Here is a 24,855-nt window from a genome sequence, read left to right as displayed (position 1 = left end):
AGCATCCTCCACTTGGTGCCAGTAGGAAGTGTGGTCAGGGTCCTTGGGAGGGAGGGGGGCGGGGGGCCTGGGGCTCCTTGCTCCCAAAGTGGGAATTGACTGGGAAGACTGAGATTTAAAAGAAAAAAAGAGAGAGAGAAGTAGTTCTGAGAAACCTGGGTGTGTTCTTGACATGTTTAAATTGTTTTGGTAGTTCTTGCTTATAAGCCTGAAAGCAGATCAAGAGCTTACGAAGAGGAACCTGGCAGGTTGTTTTTTCTTTATATTGTGCCAATTTTTAAATAACAGCTTTACTGAGATAGAATTCACATAGTCTGCAATTCACCCATTTAAAGTGTACAATTCAGTAATTTTTAGTATGCTCAGATACATGGAACCAAGACCGCAGTCAATTCTGGAACCTTTTTATCACCTCATAAACCCCCTTCCCTTTAGTTGTCACTCCCTTAAACCCTGTTTCCTCCCCATCCATCTCAATCACTAATCTACTTCCCATCTTTACAGATTTGCCTGTTCTAGACATCTCATATAAATATAATATGTGATCCTTTGTGACTCTTTCCTTGACCACACATTAACTGCCAGCTGATTGCTCTGTTGCTTTCAGTGATGCCCTGTGGTATAAATTGCTTCACAGACCAATGTATTCTGGTTCCTTTGGAAGAAGAGCTCCTTAGGTTAATGTTTGAGATTCTTTTCTGTTCCCGGGAGTGCTTGTCCCAGGTATTTCTTTGTCTTTTTCTCTCGAAGAATCTCGCCAGCCAGTAGTTTAGCCTGTACCTTCAATGAATCTAACAGTTTCCTCCCAACTCCCTTTTGCCACAACCTTCACTGTTTTTGAGAGTGCCCTTAGGCCTGAACTTCACAGTCGGCTGCACATGAATTCAGTTCCTTTAGAGAGACATTTAGAGCTCTCTATTCTGTGGCTGGCTTCTCCCCAGGCAAAATCTTTGAGCCAGGTCAGTGCTGGTGGGAACAATGTCAAACTTCTGAGTGACTCCAGAAGGTAAACACTCGGTGGAAGGAGAGTGGGCAATAGCTCTAGATCTTGGCTTACCTTTCCCAGTGTGGAACCCCTGCCACAGAAGCCAAAGCAAGAGCAGTCAGGTCCCCAGTACTCTCCACAGTGCTGTACCCAAGGTAAAGCCTCAGTCCGTGAAGGAGCCTGGGCAGAAAGGGAGTCTCCACCTTTTGGCTGTACTGGTCTGGAACTTAGCCTCAGGTGCAGGTAGCAGAGGGCAGGAAGAGAAATGCTGATATCAGCCCCTCCTGGGAAGATAGCTCTCCACTGGGGAGCTAGGGACAGAGAGCCCAGTGTGTTACTGGCTGTCCCAGTCGGAAGTGAAATTTCCATCTCGCTGAGAGCTGTGAGAACATAAAGATGGAGTGGGTTTTGGTTCAAATATTATAGACTTTGCTGTTCTTTCAGTAGATTTTCTCGAATATATGTTTATTCGTTTGCTGTGTGCTCTTAGGGCCATTTCCAGAAACTTTAAATGTGCTCTTTTATAATTTTCACTGAGGAGTGGGTCTGAGGGGCTCCTCATACTGTCATGCAGGAAGCAGAATTCTCAGACAGATTTTTTTGAAAGTTAAATCAGGTAGTAAGGTGATAGTTAAAGGAATTTGAGCTATACATGGTCTTGGATTATTATAAACAAAAACCTAAAAATAGCAGTTTTAATTGTGTTTGTGTATTCCTTATTTTTTTATCTTAGAGTTTATAAGTATTTTGAAAATTCTTAATTTTTTAAATGTTTATTTATTTGAGAGAGAGAGAGAGAGAGAGAGAGAGAGAGAGAGAGAGAGAATCTGAAGCAGGCTCCAGGCTCTGAGCTGTCAGCACAGAGCCCAGTGCAGGGCTCAAACTCACAAACCATGAGATCATGACCTGACCCCCAAGTTGGACACTAATCGACTGAGCCACCCAGGCGCCCCTGAAAATTCTTTTTATTAGTATGTAGGAAGGAGGGAAAGGGATTTACTGTTTCTCCACAATTAGGCTAAAGTGAGAAATGGAGCCCCTAATAAGTGCAGAGGTATCAGTGATGATGCTGATGAGGAAGATATTACATGGCACAGAAACTGTGCTTCTGATTATATTTACTATTTCTAAACCTCAATAGTAAGCTTACAAGGTAAGACAGAGCATCTTTTTATATATGATATAGCCGAGATTTAAAGAGATATGCCTAAGGTCTCAGCTCCAGTTCTAATAACTGTCTGACCTCAGTTTGTGCTCTTGGCATTGCTCCTGGCTGCTTCAAAGGGAAGCATCCCAAGAGAAAGGAAGAAAGGCACAAGAGGTTAGTTTGATATCTTCCTTATGTAAGCCTTAGGGGAAAGACTTGTTTTAAGGGTCTTCTCCAGGCATGAAAGATCTTAAACTGGAGCATGTCAGAAAACTAGCCTTGTAGAAGGCACCTTGTGTTCAGTTGCCTAGAAGTAGAATTTGGAAATTTTGCCTCCAAAGTGAAATTTTTACTGTATTACACTCTGCAATATGGTAGTATTATTAGCTCCTTGAGATTCAGTAAAGTGCCTAGTTTTGTTTTCTGATATATTTATTTAAGAGTTTTGTAATAGGTACACTATGCTCTTTGAATAATCCTTGTCCAAATGAACACTAATACAGTATAGTATAGCATAGATACTCACTATTTTTGAATGAATGAATATAGCCTTTTACTTAAAAACTAAATTGGGTTTTAGTTATTTTCTCATCTTTTTTTTGTTCAATAACTTTAACTGAGTTTCTACCGTGGGCCAGGCATTCTTCTGGAGGATAACTAGTGAACAAAGCAGACCAAAAACCTTTGCCCACAAGAAAATTAAACCCACAGTGCTGAATTGGAATAGGCTCTTATTTTTTCCTGCTTTATTGAAGTATGATTGACAAAGTTGTAAGATATTTAAAGTGTACATCATGATGATTGGTTATAAGAAATGGGCTCCTTTTAATAGTATAAGAAGAATTAGTGATTATTGCATAAATATTTTGACCAAGTGAAAGTCATTTAGGCTTTTGGTTTTAAGCAAAAAACCAATTCACTTTAGCCTGAGCAAAAACAGAACCACTGTGTAGAAAGAACGTAGCGATACTGTGGAACCCATCAGAAGGAATAAAACCAGGCTTCAGGAAAGAAGAGGCTTTGTTGCTTCTCTCATTGCAGTGTGTCTCATTCTCTTCTCTCTGTGCACACAGACTCCCTTTATTCTTTAGCTCACATAGCAGCCTCTTACATTCTGTAGTTCATTTCCAATCATGAAGAGATGAACTCCTAGACTCTGCATCCCAGGTTCTCAGGTGTGGTTAAGTGTTCACTCTGCTTGATTCAGTGAGCTATACCTGAGAGGTGCAGAATTCTTAAAATATGGCCGCTTGTGACTTGTGGGATTTGAGACTAGGCAGGCACCCAAAATGTCTGTATACACACTGCATAATTTTCACAATACCTTACAAGTTTGGAAATTCTTTCTGATGAACTTGGAACCTAGAAAGGTTGAATAACTTATCCATGGTTGCACAGCACATAGGGTGTAGACCCAGAACCTAGTTTTGTGTTACTACAAAATCTTATGCTGTTACCATTAACTCTATACCTTTTTTTTTTTTAACTGTTAACTTATTTTTTATTCAGATATGTAACATATTAGTTTCAGGCGTACAATCTAATGATTTGTTATTTTATATATTGTGAAATGATCACAATAATCTAGTTTATGTCCATCACCACATAGTTTACTTTTTTTTTTTTTTGTGATAAGAACTTTTAAGATCTATTCTCTTAGTAATTTTCAAATATAACTGTAGACATCGTGCTGGACAGTACATCCCCAAGGCCTTATTTTATAACTGGAACTTTATACCTCTTTACCCCTTTCCCTAATTCCACTCCCCACCCCAACCATTAATTTATTCTCTGTTATCTCTGAGGATTTTTTGTTTTTTTTTTTATTTCATAGGTGAGTGAGATCACATGGTATTTGCCTTTCTCTGTCTGACTTACCTCACTTGCCATAATGCCCTCAGGGTCCATCCACCTTGTTGCAGGTGACAAGATTTTCTTGTTTTGTATTGTTGGATTAATATTCCATTTGTATAAACCAGATTGTATATATCACACATTCTTGATCCATTCATCTATCAGTGGATAGTTTGTTTCCATGTCTTGGCTGTTAGAAATAATGCTGCAATGAACATGGGGGTGCAGATATCTTTCTGAGTTAGTGTTTTTCAGAAGTAGAATTGCTGAATCGTATAGTAGTTGTATTCTTAATATTTTGAGGAACCTCCATACTTGTTTCCTTAGTGGTTGCACGAGTTTACATTCCCACCAACAATGCACAAGGGTTCCCTTTTCTCCACATCCTCACCAGAGCTTGTTATCTCTTGTCTTTGATAATGGCCATTCTAACTATGTGAGGCGATATCTCATTGTGGTTGTGACTTGTATTTCTCTGACAGGTAGTAATGTTAAGCACTTTTTCATATACTTGTCGGCCATCTGTGTATTTTCTTTGAAAAATGTGTATTTAGAATTTCTGCCCATTTTTTAAATTAAAAAAAAATTTTTTTTGAGAGAGAGAGAGGACGAAGAGCAAGGGAGGGGCAGAAAGAGAGGGAAAGAGAGAATCCCAGCGTGGCTCCATGCTGTCGGCACAGAGCCTGATGCAGAGCCCGAACTCAACAAACCGTGTGATAATGATCTGAGCCGAAATCAGGAGTCAGAAGCTTAACCAACTGAGCTATCCAAACGCCCTCATTTTACTTCATGTTTTATCAGATTTTTTATTGTTTTTGTTTGCTAATTAAGTTCTGTGAGTTCTTTGTATATTTTGGATATTAACCACTTAACAGATATGATTTGCAGTTATTTTCTCTGATTTGTTAGATTGCCTTTTCATTGTGTGTGTGTGTGTGTGTGGCTATGCAGCAGCTTTTTAGTTTGATGCAGTCCTCCCATCTTTTTATATTTTTGTTGCCACTATTTCTTTTTTATCTTGTGTATCCATTAACAAACTATCACAGTTAGTTGTTTCTACTACTTTTTTGTTTTAACCATCATACTACCCTTATAAGTGATTAACCCACCACGCTTACAGTGTTATTTTGAATTTTACTATATATTTACTTTTACCATTGAGATTTATATGTTCACATGTTTTCCTGTTACTAATTAGCACCCTTTCATTTCAGCCTAAAGAAGTCCTTTGAACATTTCTTGTAAGGCTAGTCAAGTGGTGATAAACTCTTTCAGCTTTTGCTTGTCTGGAAAACTCCTTTTTTTTTTTTAAGTTTTGTTTTTTTTTTTAAGGTTTATTTTTGAGAGGAAAAGAGTGTGTGCGAGTTAAGGAGGGGTAGAGAGAGAGGAGGAGAGAAGTGGGATCAGAGGCTCCGAAGCGGACTCTCTACTGTCAGCATAGATGCAGGATTCAAACTCATTAACCATGAGATCATGTCCTGACCCCAAGTGGGAAGCTTAACTGACCAACAGCCACCCAGGTGCCCCTGGAAAATTCTTTATTTCTCCCTCATTTCTGAAGGACAACTTTGTGGGGTTAACTATTTTTGGTTGACAGTACTTTTAACTCTTTGAATAGATTTTGCTGCACCCTCTGGCTTACACAGTTTCTGCTCAAAATCTGTTGAGAATTTTGTAGGGGTTCCCTTGTATATAACAAGTTGTTTTCCTCTTGCTGCTTTTAGGATTCTCTCCTTGTCTTTAAGTTTTGAATTTAATCATAATGTGCCCCTTTGGGTCTCATTGGGTTCATCATATTTGGAACTCTCTTGGCTTCTTAGCTCTTGATGTCTCTTTCCTTCCCCAGGTTAGGGAAGTTTTCAGACATTATTTCTTCAAATAAGGTTTCTGTCCCTTTTTCTTCCTTCCTTCTGGGACCCTGTAATGCAAATATTGATTTGCTTAGGATTGTCCTTTCAGTCCCTTAAGCCATCTTCATTCTTCTACTTGTTGCTATTCTGATTGAATGAAGTCTGCCCTGTCTTTGAGTTCACTGACCTTTCTTCTGCTTCATTTAGTCTGCTGTAGAATCCATCTGTTAAATTTTTAGTTAAGCTATTCTACTCTTCAGCTCTATGACTTCTACTTGGTACTTTCTTATATATTCTATTTGTTGAAGTTCTTACTTTGCCCATGCATTGTTTTGCTGACCTTGATGAGAATCTTTATGACTACTATTTTGAACTCACTTATCTTTGTTTCATTAAGGCCTTTTTCTGAGGTTTTCTTATTCTTTCATTTGGAATATATTCCTCTGGTTCTTTTTGACTCTGTCAAAAAGTTTTTTGACTGTGTGGTTGTTTCTATGCATTAGGTAAAACAGCCACCTCTCCTAGTCTTTAAGGAGTGGCCTCATTTAGGAGATGATCTTTCTTTTAACTAGTTTTTCTAAAGATGTTGATGGGGACCTGGGTGGCTCAGTCAGTTAAGCTTCTGACTCTTGATTTAGGCTCAGGTCATGATCTCATGGGTTGTGAGATCAAGCCCTGCATCCGGCTCTGCACTGACAGTGTGGAGCATGCTTGGGATTCTCTCTCTGCCTCTCCCCCACTTGCTCGTGCACATGGCATACTTGCTCTCAAAATAAGTAAACATTAAAACAAAAGAAAAACTATTTAAAAATAAAATAAAAGGTGTTGAGAAAAAATATCAATTTCATTCAGAGAATGCATTCCCCTTGTTAATGCTTTGTAGATGCCATTATTACCTTTCTGTTACGTACACATGCCTCTTACCGCTATCTCTAATGCTAGTAGCACCATGATCTTACCTTTCATGTATAGTTACGTAAGCTGTTACAAGAATAGTGGTATTTGTACTAATGGAATCATAACAGCATGAAACTCTGTATCTGTTCTCAATAAATTCAAACTGATTTACTTATGCCCTATATCTAGATCATTGAAATACATACAATAAAATTTTAAATGAAAAAATTTTAGAAGAACTTTCTTTTTAAAGTTTTTATTGTTATTTTCTTGTTTTATTTAACTAGACACAATAAATTTAACATCTGTAACATAAATCCTATTATAATAAAGATATAGGCAGACTAGTAGGCTAGTGTATAAAAATTGGACAAAGTACCTTATTAGAAGTTTTCTTTCTTATAATTTAGGGGGATACGTTTAATTGCATTTGTGATATTTAAGTTAAAGTTTATTGTGCAGACATGTAAAATGCTTTCAAAAAGTTGTACCATATTTCAAAAAAGGTCTGTTTCTTTCCTAGAATTCTGTACCTGTATTTGTCTTAGTGATCTTGCCCAGTCCCATGGCTTTGCATGTAATGTGTCTGCTCACTACTCCCTAAGTTCTTCCAGCTCATAATTCTTCCTGACCTTACAACTTGTATATCCAACTCCCTACTCAACAGTACCACTTGACATATCAGACATAATAAATCCAAATTGAATTTCTTTCCTTCCCCAAAGAGAAAATAGTAAAACCTACTCTACCATCCATGTTCAGGCCCTTCTCTATTGATGGAAAATTTTTCCTTCCATTTGTTCACTCCAGAAACCTTAGACTTACCCTTCTCTTCTGCCTCATATTTGTGAGCAGATCTTATTACCTTCAAAATATATCTAGCATCTGACTTCTCCTGACCACCCTGGTCCAACACATCTTTATTCTCCATATGAATTATTTCTGCCTGCTTCCATCCTTGGTTGCCTGAAGTCTATTCTCATCAGCCTGAGTGACCTATTTAACAAAAACCAGATCATGTCATGTCTCTTCTCAGAATCTTTCAATGTTTCCTCATTTTTTCCAAAGTAAAAATCAAAGTTTTTTCACTGGCTCAGCAGCCTTACACAATCTGTGCTTTCTCTGACTTCATCTTTTACTATTTTCTGCCACCCTGGCTCTCTGGCTTTTTCTCAACACAGAAGACACCATCTGGCTCAGAACCTTTGCACTGACTGAAACACACTGTAGATATGTATGAGATGCAGTCTTTCACCTCCTTCAAGCCATTGCTCAAACGTCACCTTTTTTCCATGAGCCTATACTCTGCCCCATTTGCGATCTCCACCTCCTCTCCCTTGCCATGCTGAATTTGTTCTCCAAAGTGCTAGTCAATTTCTAATACAAAATACTATGTAACTTACACATTGTTTATTTTCTTTGATCTTTTACTTCCTAGTAAAAGTTATGAAAGGGCCAGAGTTTTGACTGTTTATTCACTGAGGCATCATCATCCAGTGCACAGACTGTGCTTGGTTATAATTTTTGCTAAATGAATGATTGCATGAAGAAATGTATTTGTGAAACTCTTGTATGGTGTTTTTGTGTGTGGTGTGTGTGTGTGTGTGTGTGTGTGTGTGTGTGTGTGCACGCGCACATATAGGTGCATTGTTTGGGATGGAGTTGTGTGTGTTTATATAGTAAAACTGCTAACATAAGTTTTTAATCAAAATACTTTCTCTTAAACCGCGTTTGTGGAATACATGATATTTATTGGTGAAGGCACAGCTGTCTTTCCTTCACTTAAGCTATTTTGTTTATGGGACAAAAGATAGCATTTCTAGATATTTAGATCAAAACAACAAATGTTTTTAAAACCATTTTTCAACTTTAAGAATGATTGTGATAGGGGTGCCTGGGTGGTTCAGTTGGTTAAGTGGCTCAGGTCATTATCGCATAGTCTGTGAGTTCCAGCCCCACATCAGGCTCTGTGGTGACAGCTCAGATCCTGGAGCTGCTTCAGATTCTGTTATCTCCCTTTCTCTCTGCCCCTCCCCCACCCTCTCTCTCTCTCAAAAATGAATAAACATTAAAAAAATTTTCTAAAAAGAATGTGATAAATATATATATAGGTTAGTAACTTAGAATTTTTAAAAGATGATTAACTGGAAATTTATAGACATACTGTAGACATTTGAAAATTAAAGTTTTTAATGTTAGTAATCCCGTTCTAAGATTACTAGAAATTTTCCTTTCTCTTTTTTTCTTAAGCTTTAAACATATGCTTTTTCATACAATTTAGGATAGAGAAATAATCTTATAGATAGAATGTTGTGTCAGACAGCTATGGCACTCATACCCTCATATTAGTCTAGAGGTTATACAACATATGGTCCTTTTAGGATAAGTTTATCTGTGAACTCTTTCCCCTATTAAAGGACTGTTTCATAAGTACCCTGAACCCAACCAACATAACAAACATCTTAAGCTTAATATATTTCCCAAATCCAGATTTTTTTCTTATGAAAAATAGCACTAATGCCAGACATTTCGTATTTAATCTGATGGAGACAATTGCCTGTTTCTTCACTGATTTAAATTTAGTCTTATATATGAACATGTTAGTCAGATTTGCTTGCTAATTATTAATCACATTCAGTATGACTGAACTGGTAAAAATATAAAACACTAGATTACATTATAGTATTGTGAAAATGCCTCTCAGGGTCAGATTTTATTGTTAAAATGTTAGATTTAGAGTAGCTTAACTGTTATGCCTTTCCTCCACAATGCTAATAAGATAGTCAAAAATCTTAAGAAAATTTAGGATAGATTCTAGATTCCAGTCAGATAATCTTGTTATGCCTGTAAGCTTAGATCTTCAGCCAGATAAATAAATACATATCATTCAAATAGGTTTTTGGTTCATTCACATGCAGTTACAAAGGAATTTCAGAATCCATGTGACTTTCTGCTGTGAGGTTAAATTTTGTGAGATATAAAGTTTTCCCTGGAAGGAAATACACTTGTTATAGAGCTTAATTCACTTTTCTTTTTTTAATGTTTATTTTTGAGGGAGAAACTGTGCACAAGCTGGGTAGGGACAGAGACAGAGGGAGACGCAGAATCCAAAGCAGGCTCCAGGCTCCAAGCTGTCAGCATAGAGCCCAATGCAGTACTCAAACCCATGAACTGGGAAATCATGACCTGAGCTGGAGTCGGATGCTTAACTGAATGCGCCACCCAGGCACCCCAGAGCATAATTCATTTGTAACCAACTTATGAGTTATTAAATTTAAAACAATTTTTTATAGAGTTTAGCAAACAAATCCAAGTAATAAGCTACAAAGTTGAATATCTGTTACTAAGAAATCTGCTTTATATTTACAGAATCTTATCTCAACCCATGGTGACAGCTATCTTCTTTTATTCTAGCCAGAGATAATATGAGGGGGGGAGGGTGAACCTTCATAATGTATTGTGTACTATTTAAGCAGTCAGCATGCTGAAGTAGTTTCAGAATTGGGACTAAATAAATATAGTCCTGAGAGGGGGGGGGGGAAAGAAATCTCTTTTCTTGTCAAATATTTATTGATCTTGTGATTTCACAAAAGGAAAAAGTGTTAATTAAAACCTCTAGAAATCACTGATAACTACAGAGTTTATGGCAAGTTTATCTTTGGTGTGTGGCTGAAAATCAGACTTAGCAGCTGAAGTGACCCAAGTACTCTTAAAATATCCTATATACTGTTTTGGTACACTCAGAATTTTATTACAATGGATAATTTTTAATTTATAGAGTTAAGAAGAGATTCATTTATCAAAGTCCCATAACAGACCTTTGGCCTGAATTCATCATATTCACTGCTCAGAATACCATACACTGAGAGAAGTGTGTTTAGCTATGTTTCAAATGATAGAAAATGAGGATGGTCTTATGATCTTATTATCTTGTATTTTATTAACCACAAGAAAAATGGGGTGTGGAGCATGGGAGGTATAGATTTGCTAAAACACTCTGAATACATGAACAAAAAATCAATTAGTAAGAGCTGTTTGTAACATAGCATTCAACACCAGCTGCTTTAGGTTTAACATGTTTTACCCAGACTGTCGACTTTCTTGGTAAAGATGATATTTGTTTTTTCCTTTGTTGTCATCCACTCTAGATGCAGTAAGGGTTGTTTGAAAATGAAGGCTTCATCTTCCAAGGGGTGGGGGAGGACAGATCCCAAAGTATTTCAGAGCCTGTATTCCTGTCTACCTACCTGACTGCATTTTGCTTTTAGCATTAACAACATTCTCTGCTTTCCAATTCTCTTTATTCTAGTCTATGCAAGGGAAACTTTCTAAAGAAAAATTGACTACTCAAAAGATGATGGAAGAGCTGGAAAAGAAAGAAAGAAACCTACAGAGATTAACAAAAACATTGCTTGATGTGAGTAAAAAAAAATTCAAATTGCTGTCAAAGAATGATTCAGTACTTAAGTTAAAGCACATGCTTATTTTGTATATATCATGGAATATTTTTAGTTGAAGACTGGATTTTGATATGTCAGTTAATTAAATCCATTCGGTTTCTTACAAAGTTATAATCAAAAAGGTAAACTTTTATTTTTTTCATGTCTTAGAATACACCTCCACAGACTTAACTACAACAGTCAAATGCTATATAGAGATTAGGTCCCAAAGTAATTGAATAAAGTGTAAATTGAATATAAACAAAATTATCCTTGAAAATCCTTAAGAAGGGTGCAATGTTAACACTTCATCATTGGAACAGATTATACTTTCTTCACTTAATTATAAGCTGACATATATGGCTTACATTATACAGAAAATACTTACTTTAGTTTTTTAACTCTAATCATGACATTTTGCTTCTAAATACCCAAGAATGCATCTCCAAAAGTTAGGGACATTTCCTGTACAAACATACCACCATTGTCACACCCAGTAAGAATAATGTTCCTCGATATTGGATAATACCTAGTTTATACTAAAATTTCCCCTTTGGGAAATTCAAATGCTTTTTATAATGACAGTTGAAACTAGCATTCAATCAAAAGAGACCATGAGTTGCATTTTATTTTGTCTTATAAATCTAAAGTTTCTCATTTTGTTCATGTTAGTGACTTGTTGACAAGCCTGGGCCTGTTGTCTTATAGAGTTACAGATTGTCAGACCTAGATTTGCCTGATTGCCTCCTCATGGTGTCATTTATCTTGTTCTTTACCCCTTCTATTTCTTATAAGCTACAAGAAGAACTAAAGATGTCAGTAAGTCAAGTCAAACATTTTTTTGTCATTAATACTTTGTAGGCATTGTTCATATCATCAAACTATATATGTTTGGTTATCCCACTGTAAGTGACAGAAATACTGAGTTCACCGGGTTAAAATGGTTAAAATAACAGACTTATTCTTCCCTTTGTTACATTATGGCCTCTGCAAACAGTAGGTAATATGTGGAGAGCTACTTAGGTAACTGTGTGAATATGCGGTTTATTAGCACCCTTTCCCTTGATGGTTTTCGTATTCACTGGTGATAATTGTGTGGATCATTACGTGATTAAAATCATATTTTTCCTAGTTATTTTTATATTTATTAGCTGGCATTCATCTATTAAAAAATCTTTTCCTCATCAGTGCAAGCTATTTGGTAATTTTTAAATAGAGTTCCAACTGGAAAGCTTTATATTGTCTCTAATTAGCAGTTTTCAGGATGAAGAGTAGATAGATGGTGAAGTTTGGGGGATAAGGTGAAGGTAGCTTTTTCTGAGTATGATAATTTATGAGTTCATATTGATATTTCCAATTCGGATTTCACAATTCAAGATTATTAGGGGTTTTGTTTCCTTCTTTGATTTTATACTTGTATTTCTTTTTCTCTTTTGCTGAAACTTTTGGTACCTGTCAACATTAACAAAACATAAAAACTTTTTCCTCAGTTTGCAACAGATAGTTTAAAGTAACTAAATCATTATCCCTACTAACAGTAAAACTATAGCATGAGGTTTAAAATTTCTTCATAGGTCTTTTTGTTCTTGGGATAAATCTCATCATAAAAAAACACATACATAACCCAGATGCTTATCAGGTGATGTTATATGATATGAGATGCTCCTAGACACTGAATCTGGATTTGTTGCCTTTCTCAGGTTTACCCTGGGGCATGAGATGGTCCAGAGGAACCATTAAATCATTTTCACTGTTTAAATTCTTTTTCTTTTTTTTTTTTTCCCTACTGTGTGTATGCAGTTAAACTTGGTTAATGTGAATGTAATAGGACTCTATCATTTTGTTTATAGATGGTGGGAAATGTTAACCTGTATGTCCTTTGAGTACCTTCCTCTGATCTAACAACCTGATTTTTGTTTTCTTTATGCGTTGCAGAACCAAAGACAAACAGAAGAGACGTGCTCTTTATTGGATCAAGGCCAGGAAGGAGACCAATCCAGGCAGCAGACAGTACTCACTAAATGGCCACTATCTGATTTGAGTGTGATTGATCAGCTGTTCAAGGAAATGTCCTATTGTTTGTTTGACTTGAAGGCATTGTGTAGTATTCTTAATCAGCGTGCTCAGGGCAAGGAGCCTAATCTTTCCTTATTACTGGGAATCAGATGTAAGTGGCTGATGCCTTGTCCTTACTATATCGCTTAGCAATTAGAAACCTGTCTTCATGAATCAGGAATTTCTGACTGCCTTTTTTCTATTTGTTTTTATGTCCTTTCCTACTTAGATTTATAAATCGCTGAATAAATCTGTAGGTGTGTAAATAACCGTTATTACTTCATTATCCTTATAGAAGTGATCAGGTTCATAGTTGATTCAGACTGCCACTTGGCAGACTGCCTGTGTGGATGAGCTCTGCTGAATCTGTTAATATGTGACTGGAGTGGTAGTTAGGGGTGATTTCCTGGTTACTCTTCTAAAAGCAATGATTCTGTTTGCTTTCATGTGGTAATTCTCTAAGTTAATGACCCAGCCATCTGTCTGCGTTAAACTATTTGAGAAAAGATACTCATTTGCTTTCCTATGCAGTGTATGTTCTATGGCAATGACTTAATATATGTACCAGTGCTGTCACAAGAGCTGGTTTTCATGGCCCATGTATCTGTTGCCCTTGTCATGCATACATTCTGACTTTGTCCCTTTCAGTGTGTCACCCACCCATTATCCCTCAGTTCCAACCTTCTCCACACATAGTTGCGAGAGAGCTGCCCCAGGAATATCTTAGAGTCCTTTTGTGCTACTTTTGCAGAAACACACATCTCCGCTTGTGGTTCTAAATCATTATGATATTGACATATGTTGGTCTCTTTTTAATACAGAAGAAATGGACATAAGTAAAGAGATATGAATGGAGTAAGACTTTTAAGTATTATGCACCTACCATGTTGTATTGAGCAGTTATCTAATAATATGGTTAATAATGTAACTAGACTGGGAACTAGTTTTATTTGCAGTTTCATCAAAAAGATTCCACCATCTGGCATCACGATAGTTGTTTTGGCAAACCAAGTAATACTGTTGATCAAAGTATATCCCTTTTTAAATGAAACTGTAACTGTGCTCAGAGATGTCAGTAGAGTTTTCCCTTCCACTTCATAGATGTGTATGTACACACATGAGTGTGGGTATGTAAAAAATATTTGAAAGTTTAAGTATATTCACTCACTCAGGAAGTAATTTTTAAATGCCTTATACGGTCCAGGTACTAAGATGCTGATAATGCAATTGAACACTGCCCTTGCCCACACATAAACTACTAGAGCATTGTGATGAGTACTATAATTGAGATATGGACAGAGGATGGTGGGAGCCTAAAGGGAAAACTAATTAAGTCTACCTGGGAAGGGCTGTGAAGACTCCGTGGGTAGCTGGTGTTTGGGTTGAATCTTAGAGGAGGGAGAATTTGCCAGGTGAACATGGGGTGGTTTAGTTAGCAGTGATCTCTCAGAGCAACCAAAAGCTCACACACAAAAGACTTATTTTCTTCACCATTTTAGAGCTGGTCACGCCTTCAGTTCTTTTGTAACCTTCTGCATTTGTATTCTCCTGTATAGTATTTGTCAACCTTTCCAGTTATCAGATTAAGAGAGATTTCCAAATGTGAATGAAAGGAAGACTCAAGAAGTTTGCCACATTCACCTCCCAGTGTATACCCCTTCCAGTATTTAAAGTTTATACTCCTTACCTTATAGTTTGGTACTGTGAAAATCTGACCAGACTGTTCACTTGTCAAAAACCAGTGGATTATTTTGAATCTCCAGTCCATTTTGAATCTCCTCACTCCATCCACTGTCCATTGATGCTTTTCATCCCACCCTTTTTTGTAAATGCGCTGCTACCATGGTTTCCATGACTTTGTTCTCTAGGTTCTGCTTCTATCTTTATGACTGCTTAGTCTCAGTCTTCTGTGGAATTCTCTGCCACTTAAATATTGGTGTCTCCCATAAATCTTTTGTTGTTGATTTTTTGTTTCTTTTTTTAAATTGGATTATTTGTGGGGTTTTTGGTACTGGGTTGTATAAGTTCTTTATATATTTTGATATTAATCCTTTATCAAATATATCATTTGCAAGTATCTTCTCCCATCCAGTAGATTGTCTTTTGTTTTATTGCTGGTTTTTGTTTTGTTGTGCAAAAGCTTTTTATTTTGGTATAATCCCAACATTTTGATTTTGCTTTTGTTTCCCTTGCATATTTAGAAACATGTTTCTGTGGCTGATGTCAAAGAAATACTGCCTATGTTTTCTTCTAGGAGTTTTATGGTTCCAGGTCTCATATTTAGGTCTTTAATCCATTTTGAGTTTATTTTTGTGTGTGGTCTAAGAAAGCAGTCCACTTTCATTCTTTGGCATGTAGCTTGTCCAGTTTTCCCAACAACATTTGTTGAAAAGACTGTCCTTCTCCCCCATTATATATTTTTGCATCTATTATCAAAGATTAATTGACCATATAAGCATAGATTTATATCTGGGCTCTTTGTTCTGTTGATCTATATGTGTCTGTTTTTGTGCCAGTACCATACTGTTTTGATTACTACAGCTTTGTAGTAATACACCTTGAAATCTGGGATTGTGATACCTCAACCTTTGTTGTTCTTTCTCAAGATTTCTTTGGCTGTTTGGGATCTTTTGTAGTTCCATACAGATTTTAGTATTGTGCTAATTCTATGAAAAATGTCAGTATTTTGACACGGATTACAGTAAATCTATAGATTGCTTTGAGTAGTATGGACATTTTAACAATACTAGTTGTTCCAATTTATGAGCTCAGTATATCTTTCCATTTGTTGGGGTCATCTTCAATATCTTTCATCCATGTTTTATAGTTTATGGTGTACAAGTCTTCACCTCGTGGGTTAAGTGTATTCCTAGGTATTTTATTCTTTTTGATGCAATTGTAAATGGGATTATGTTCTTAATTTCTCTTTATGCTGCCTCATTATTGGTGCATAGAAATGCAACATGTTTCTCTATATTTCTATAATTTTGTATCCTGTGACTTTACTGAATTAATCTATCAATTCTTTGGTAGTCTTCAGGGCTTTCTGCAAGTAGTGTCATCTACAAATAGTGAAAATTTTACTTCTTCCTCAACAATTTGTATGCTTTTGTTTCTCTTTTTGTATATTTTTCTCTGAGTAATATTATCCACATTCTTTAGTTTTCTGTTAGCACTGTACCTTTGACCCATATGGACGTTTATCTCTTACCCTGCCTAGAATGTTCCTTCTGGGCTCTTGACTATACTAACCTTACGTTAGAACCAGCTCTTCCATAGGCATCATAGACTCACTATATCCAAAACATAAACTACCTTTCTTCCCTCCCTAAACCTGCTCCTCCTCTCAGTGAGTAGCACCACCATCCACCTATCATCCCAACCTAGAATTTTATCTTCCATCCTGCTCCTTCTTTTATCTGTGTGTTTCCTGTGCCTAGTTCCTAATCCCTACCCAACTTATGATGGTTAGGCTGTATCATTTCTACCGGTCCTTCCTAGCATTCATTCCTACCATTACAACTCCATTGCACTGTTGCCTTAAATAAAGCTTTCAGATTCCTTTATCTGCACTGTCTAGCCCACTTTCCCCCACTAATGCATTTTTTCACATTGCTGCCAGAGTTCATCTAACCTAATGGTGATTCTGATTTCTTAATACTTACAGTCCCCAAAATAGAGATAGGCAGCTCCCACGTGCCTCTTCCAGCCTTGTTTTGTGGCACTTTCCTCTCATAATTTGTACTCTCCCATTTTAGAGCTGGTTACTGACTTTTTTTTTTTTTTTTTTGAAGTTCCTCAGATTCTTTGGTTTTCTGCCTTTATACATACCTTTGTTCATTCTGCTTCCTTGGCCTATCCAGTGAACCTGTACCCTTTCCAGTTAAGCTTCTTGTCCTCTTCTTTGTGCCACTGTAGCTTGTGTATGGTGCTAGGTCTCTCACAGTACTTGACTGTGCTTATTTGTTTATGAAAGTGCATGTAAATCATTAAGAATAAGCCACTACATCCATTATTTTGCTGGCCTCAGCATCTAGCATAGTGCCTGGATCATGTTCAGTTAGTGTTTGTTAAAATAACAAATAAGTTAACCTGACTCTTACGCCTCCAGTAAGCTACCAGTGCCAATGATGGTAGAAGGAAAGACTTACTTTATAGTTATTGGCTCCGTCTGCTTTTAGGTTGAGATGTGCTGACAAAGAAAGGAACTGATGAAAATAATTAAAGCTAGCTGACTCAGGGCCTCACCCTCAGTTACTCAGCCATTTGGCAACTAGCCATCAGTTCAATTCAATTGTGTGGGGTTGTAGGCTTTCAACACTATATATATATATATATACATATACATATATATATACATATATATATACATATATATATACATATATATGTATATATATATATGGTAAGTATATATATATGTATATATATATATATATGTATATATATATATATATACACTTACCATATATTTTGGAAATTTGTGTTTCCATGCCAATAAACCCACTTTGCAGTCTATAAAAATTTAAGCTATCACCCCTGAAAACAGAAGTGATTTTCAGATTTTTGTCAAGTCAGAAGAAATGAATGCTGTAGTTGAGCTTGATGAGAGCTATTAGAGCATGTTTTTTCCTACTTTGGGAATACTGTCATCCTTTAAACATGTTGAACATTTGTATTACTATATAGGTTTAATGCGACTTAATTAGCAAAATTTTAACAGGACTAAGTAGTAAGATCTATTTAATAGTGAATGATACATAATTTAAACCTTAGCCGGACTCGTGTTCAGCATATGGCATTATATTTCTACTTATAATTAAGTTTAAAAATCCTAAAGTGACTTTATTCGGAAAAGTTTGAGACATTCTCTCCATATTTTATTTCCACAGCAATGAACTGTTCAGCTGAAGAGACTGAGAATGACTACAGCCCAGAAACACTCACTAAAAAATTGTCAGATGTATGCCAGTTACGGAGGGACATTGACGAATTAAGGACTACAATATCAGACCGCTATGCTCAGGACATGGGAGACAACTGCATTACCCAATGATCAACTATTGGTCCCACAGCAATAATGACCTATTGTTAAATGCTGCTGTGTTACAGTTCTTCATATTTCTTTTTAGGAGCCATAATGGAAAGTCACAAGTGACATATCGCTTACACATAGGATTTTTTTCCATAAATTTGTTTTATTGGGGTGAGAAAGGGGGTTTGATGAGGTTTCAAAGGGGCTCATCTAATCAGGCCAAAAGAATGACTTACTATTTGAAAAATGTGATTAAGTGTTTAAGAAAAAAAAAAAAAAATCTGTATTCTCAAACTACTGATCGTAGGACCAAGCTGTGAAGAGTGCCCTTCAGATAATGGGGTAGGATTTTTTTATCTGTAATTGTGTGTGTGTGTGTCTGTGCGTGCGCGCGTGTGTGCGTGCATGTGTGTTATTCACAAAATTATAAGGATTTCTAGGGTCAAAGCAAAGCTTCTAAGAAAGGCACACACTGTTTATTCTTGTATTTCTTTTCTTTCATGTAGAAGCTTGTGTTGTACTTTGGGGTTTTCAAGGGCTGGCTGAACAGGAGTATTCAACAGCAGGCAAGTGTTTTAATAGTAGTACAGCTGGCAAAACCATTTGTATTTTGAACAACCACTGTGCTGAGATGATGAGGTTGTGGGATTGGGTTGATTTTAGTACTGTAGATAGGTCAGCTATTTTTCCAGAGTGATTGTGGATTGCCTTAGAGGTATGAAATTTTGATGTGATGATCTTTTTCATTAGCATTGTAATTTATATATCACAAGGCATTTTAACATAATCTGAACTAATTTTAACATGTCCCTTACTATTTACAATTACTATTTACTTACATATATCAATGTAAACAAAGCCATAAAGAATTAATGCAAACCTTCTAAGGCTGTTGTAAAAGAAGGATTAACTGAAAACTCACTCTGGAACAGTAGTTTATTTATCCAATTCTCAAACGTTTACATTTCAGGAGTTTTGTATATGTTTTAAAGTTTTAAAACATAAAGTATATGTTTTAAGAAAAGCCAGTCTGTATTCTTTATATCTGAATTATCACTAACATAAAATTTAAACCAGGTGATGTTTCAATTCCATTTATTAAGTAAAGTACATTAAAAACAGGGTTTTTCATAGAATACAAACTTGACCAGGTTAGTTCTTCTTCAGGAATACAGGATATATCACTATGAAATGCAACTGATTGTTAAGTAGACACAATTATTTAAACTTCCAAATGAATATATTCCTGTTTTAGTTGGTATTTTGGAAGGACTATGTATTTTAATGCCTTTAGAGCATTTATTGCATTCTTTTGAATACTTATAGCAATCATTGTCCTTTACAAACTGGTTTGTTTTCTTGATGCAACCAGGTCTCATACAGGTCAAGACTAAATAAGAGAGAGAAGGAATAAGGGGTGGTAATCAAGCAGGAAAATACTGTTTGGGGCAAGAACAGATCATGTGTCTGGTTTTTGTTTTGTTTTGTTTTGTTTTGTTCTGTTTTGTTTTGTTTTGTTTTGGGTTTTTTTGCCAGGCTTAAATACTGGTATAAAGGCTGCTCCTAGAAAAGATTTTTCTTAAATATTTTCAGCAGTGAAAACATATGTGGGATAAGAACTTCAAGGAAACTACCCACGAAGACATTCAGTTCAAAATTTGGCTTATATGCAGTGCTCATTAAGTTATTTTAAGGTTATGTTGCAACAGTCAGTTATAATACATTGTAAGGACATCAGACTTTGTTTCTGTTCAGTGCCTGAGTATTCCTTACTCTTGCTTCTTAGGATCTGGGCACTAAGAAATCAGTGCATTATAGTGATTCTGTATCCCAAGGTCCCTAACTTAATAAGGAAAAGTCACTGGTAAGAACGTGGCATTCTAATGTGTTCATTTGTTTTCTTAATGTTGGCGGTTTGAAGACAATCAGGGAGCAGTAAAGTTATACCAAAAATCTGATGCAAAGAATTCTGCCTTGTAAAAGTATCTAGAAAAATGGGCCTTTACAGTAAAATAGATAATAACATCTGAAAGAGATAAGAGATATGCAGCACACATTTTTACATTCTCTCTGAATAGAAATCCCTACCCTTATCCCCAGCCTCCACTGTTTGGGAAATAAAGGCACCCTAAGGTGATAGTGCTAATGCACATAAGTAATCGCTGATTTGGGTCACTCGGTTCTTAATGTCTTTGAGGTTTTTTAGTGTATGTTTTGGGGTTTTATGGTTATTGTTGTTTTAAACAAACTTTTGGTCATTTGTTTTAATATACTGTAGATACATTTTTGTTTTCTGGCTTAGGATAAAATAATTTGATTTTTTAAACAAGTTTCTAAAACTTACAGAATTTGACTTAATTTATTTGTCTTGAGATAAAAATGTTTTAACTTAGTAAAAAATTGACAAACTACTGATGTATTTCAGTTTCCAACATGTATACTCCCCCATAAATAAAAAAGGGAAATAAGATGTGATAGTTCAGGTATAACTCTGAATTACAAAATGTAATCTCTTGGAGTCTGGAGTTTGTGAAGGGACCTAAATAATAAGTAGAAAGCCTTGGAGGGAATTGGGGGGGGGGGGGGTAATGAAACTAGTAGTAGTCTAATTTGTCAGCATTTAATTTTTATTTTATTTTTCAGAAAATTGCCCTCTCCCTAGATAACCTCTTGTGTTAGAATGTAGTAATAGTGTTATCTCATTGAAAGCAAAGATTTTACTATTAGGTCGAGTAAGATGGGCAGATAGAAACACTGTAGTGTCTTATCCTAGTTTGAACTGGGATGTTCTTAGAAGTTATTATACTGATATATACCTGAGATGAAAATTAACCTAAATTTTGAAGTTAAATCTATTTGAAAATTTCCTTATATGTGAAGAAATTTTAATTATGCTTCTGTGAATTAAGTGCTTATCTTCTTAGGAAATGTCTTATGCAGTATTAACATTTGTTATTGATCTGCTGGGTTTTGAAGTTGAGTTTATTCTGCCCCAGTCACACTAAATTAAAGCAAGGATAAAGTAACAGTATCTCAATAAAAGACGCAGTTACCTATGCAGATAAAATTAACTGAATCAAAGGCACAATAGTTGTCTTTTCATTTGATGTCCAAAAAGGATGACTTTAGTTTAACTTAATAAATTTTCAGTGGCCTCTAATTTTAAAAGCTCAAGTGTTGACTGGGTAAGTCATGCCTGAATTTTTTTTAAGTGTGGCCCCTTCTTATGTTTGAAATGGGGTTCAATATTTAATAGTAACAATATTATTTTTTAGTGAAACTTATTTTGGTCATGACAGCTTATTAAACTGAATTAGACTTCTTTCAGTAACTTGTTGGAGACAATCTCAAGGGCCGGAAAGTGTTGCTAAAATGGATATTGTACATTTCTGACTCACTAATGAGCTTATAAATTAATTTTGTCGTAGTTCAAGACATTAATAGAAATCTCTTAGAGGATATTTTCAAAGAAATCTGTATTGGGAAAATGTTCTTTCGATATCAGTAATAGTTCATCGAATAACTTAGCAGCGGAGAACTTGGACTATATTTTTACATGCATAGTTCAGCTCATGCACACCTTTAGTTTGGATTATTGGTATTCTTTTATGTAAATTTCTATCATTGTAGATATGTAATTATAGTAAGAAGCAGTTCTCATAACCTTGCTCAGACTATATCATTTGAAACCGCCAGTAGCTGTAGCTCTCAGAGCCCAAGTTAATTCATTTTGTTTCTTTCCATTTGGGGCAAATTTTGGTGTTCACAAAACGAGAAAAATGATTTCCTATTTGATTATAAAGAGTGTAATTTCTAACCTACCCCAAGTTGCCATGGTGGCATATTACTGTATGATAATATTATACATTTAATCATGAAGGGGGAGAGCTTTTGGATTTTTAGAATTTTCTAATTTAAAAGTATTGAGTATATTAATGTAGTTTCAAATCAGTAATTCATTAACAACACTTGCAGCTGCATACAGAGAGAACCTTTTGTGCCTTTTTGCCTGCAGTAAGCATTCATTTCTATTTTACATGAGTTATAAGAATGTTGATGATTATTGCACCTTGTTCTTCTGTAAATAGACCTGATTAAGGATTTTGTCTTAAGCAAGGAGCAGTTTTTCATTACTAGGTAAATACTTTAGGAAACTTGAGAGGAGGGTATCGGATACGTCTTTGGAGCCCAGTCCTTTCCCAGTATAGTGAGCAGGAAACTCCTTCGGAATGTAGTTATTTGTGTGTATATGTGTGTACATATGTGTATAAATATTTAAATACAGAAACATAAAATTTGGCATCACATTGGTGTGATGACAAGAAGTAGTAAGGTGCTAGGTGGTTACATTAAAAGCACAGCAGAGTGTATAATCAGTCACTGTGACTGGTGGTTTTTGTAAACTAGGTTCAGTTTTTGAACCACCCAGAATACCTCATGTGTAAATAAAATGGTCATGACTTAATTGAAATACAGTTATTGTAAAGAGAATGTGAAGCCACTGGTTGGCTTATGCCTTCTGATCTATCATTCTTGCCTCTTTTTTTGTAAAGGGGTTTTTTTGTTTTTGTTTTCTAATAGGGTTTACAGCTAGAATTTTGAATGCCAAAGTTCTATTTATTAAATTAAAAAAAGTTTTCAATGTTAATGGCTAAGTATTTTTCCACTGGACTATTGTTTGTGATGTTGGAATTTGTATTTACAGAGAAATAAATTTTTTATAAAAAGATGAATGTCTTCCAAGTGCCTAATGTTAATATAAGAATGTATTGGAAATTGTAGACTCCACTGAATTCTCAGTATAAGAATATGTTGACTTGACTTTTAGATAAAAGCTTCCTATAAATACACAAGAGAATCTTTGACTAGAACATGGATTTTTCTTTTAGTCTCTGTTACAATTTCTTTATAGTTATAACTGAGAAAAGGTTTTTTCCTCAGGGCCTTGCCATGAAGGGCACTGAGATTTTCTGATGACAGGTGCCATAAATACAAAGGCATCCCTAGATTTATTTTAGCCAATAGTGCTGTGTCCCCCTTTTGAATTTTTAAAATCCCTATTTAAACCAATAGTCTTCTTTCTACTTTTCCAACAGACACAATTGGTTTCAGTTTTCCCTATTGCTGGAAGGTTGGACTGACAAGTTAAACCTTTTTTTATTTTCCCCCCTTTAATCAAAGGTTGAAACCTTACTGAAATATATGCAAATACAACCTCATTAAAAGGTAACCATGCAGGGGTGTTGACATCTCAGCTTTGATGGTTTGCTAGCCTAGGCCCAGAGATGCCCTGTGGATGGCACCCTCGGTCCTTGTTGGTTCTTGTTCTAACGCATATGGGCAGCAGCCTCAGTGTCTCTAGGAAGTTGGTTGATATTTGGATTAGCAGTATCTGTTTTCAGTCCAGCTAACTTGGTATTGCTGTCGTCTTTTGCGAGGCATCTAATTCAGTTAGCAGGAGAAGGACCACTTTGGAAATCCTGTATCACAGACCATTTAGGTTGCAAGCAAATGTCTTATGAATAAAAACAGAGTGGATAAAATCCTAGAATATGTTTAAGGTGATTTGTGGAGAGAGTTCTTCTTCAGAATGAAAGATATGATGATTTTTTATCTGGTTAAAAAAAAAGTGTTTTGATGAGGGGAGTCAACAGAGAGCTTTTGATCATGTATAATCCCAGTGATTTTGTCAATAGTTTGAGCTTCTTTTTATGCCAATTTCCCCAACCAAACAGAACCATTCTGTGTGGGAACACAGAGGACTCCATTTAAAAGAGGTGTGAGATGCATTATTAGTAATGGCACAAAATGGCGGAGTATGGATCCAGAAGAGCAAACACTTGAAAAATGATAGCACTCTAACATCTTTTCAGTTAAGACATTCTCCTTGATTTGAAGGAGTTCCAGTTTGAGGCTTGAACTTAGGATAGAAGATTTCCAAAATATTTAAATAACACTGCGGTCCTGACAAAAATTTAATGTGATCACAAAATAACAATCTTTTTTAGTCAACCTATATTTACTTAAACTCTGTCTTCACGGTCACTGCTGATTCCCTCATAAGAGAAGGTTTAAACACACATCTACCTTGTAACCCAGAAATTCTGCTCTGGGTTTTGAGAGAGAAATATAAACATATGCCTAAAAAGCAACTTGTAGATGAATGTTCTTAGCAGTTTTATTCGTAATAGCCAAAAACTGGAAATAGTCCAGAGGTCTGTTAGGTAGGGTTCTCAGAGTTTGAAACAGTGTTCTTTTACAATCCTGTGTTCTATTGATTGTGGCTTATCTTCAATATGCTTTTGCTTGTTGTTTTAAATTTCTTTTAATGTTTTATTTATTTTTGAGAGAGAACACGAGCAGGGGAAGGACAGAGAGAGAGGGAGACACAGAATGCGAAGCAGGGTCCGAGCTGTCAGCACAGAGCCTGACACGAGGCTCGAACCCATGAACTGAGAGATCATGACCTGAGCTCAAGTCGGACGCTTAACCAACTGAGCCACCCAGGCTTCCTTTCTATATGCTTTTTGGAAAGCAGAGTAGAGTTTAATGCACAAAAAGACAGTAGAGAGCTAGAGTTGGAAAACAGACTT

General features: G+C 35.9%; 1 protein-coding gene and 1 long non-coding RNA gene across 4 annotated transcripts in view; one reads left to right on the top strand and one right to left on the bottom strand.

Moving 5' to 3' along the window:
* The window catches only part of LOC125938857 (uncharacterized), a 29,392-nt gene extending 13,360 nt beyond the window's left edge, over positions 1 to 16,032 (bottom strand). Inside the window, exons 1-2 of one of the 2 annotated variants that reach the window (XR_007462839.1) lie at positions 14,915 to 16,032; positions 4,011 to 4,191 (exon numbers count right to left, since the gene is read on the bottom strand). This is a non-coding gene — a long non-coding RNA (uncharacterized LOC125938857). The remainder of the gene's footprint in view (positions 1 to 4,010; positions 4,192 to 14,914) is intronic. The other variant, XR_007462838.1, reaches the window with a different exon arrangement.
* CEP85L (centrosomal protein 85 like) overlaps positions 1 to 18,327 on the top strand; it is a 154,503-nt gene extending 136,176 nt beyond the window's left edge. For both annotated transcript variants that reach the window (XM_049654252.1, XM_049654251.1), the window contains 3 exons: positions 11,043 to 11,150; positions 13,108 to 13,339; positions 18,120 to 18,327. In XM_049654252.1, the coding sequence (XP_049510209.1) occupies positions 11,043 to 11,150; positions 13,108 to 13,339; positions 18,120 to 18,283 (504 nt within the window). In that variant the 3' untranslated portion in view covers positions 18,284 to 18,327. The remainder of the gene's footprint in view (positions 1 to 11,042; positions 11,151 to 13,107; positions 13,340 to 18,119) is intronic.
* Positions 18,328 to 24,855: the final 6,528 nt, after the last annotated feature.

This window comes from Panthera uncia, assembly GCF_023721935.1.
Source record: "Panthera uncia isolate 11264 chromosome B2 unlocalized genomic scaffold, Puncia_PCG_1.0 HiC_scaffold_24, whole genome shotgun sequence".
In the NCBI taxonomy this organism is placed as follows: Eukaryota; Metazoa; Chordata; class Mammalia; order Carnivora; family Felidae; genus Panthera; species Panthera uncia.
This window is presented reverse-complemented; position numbering and strand designations above follow the sequence as displayed.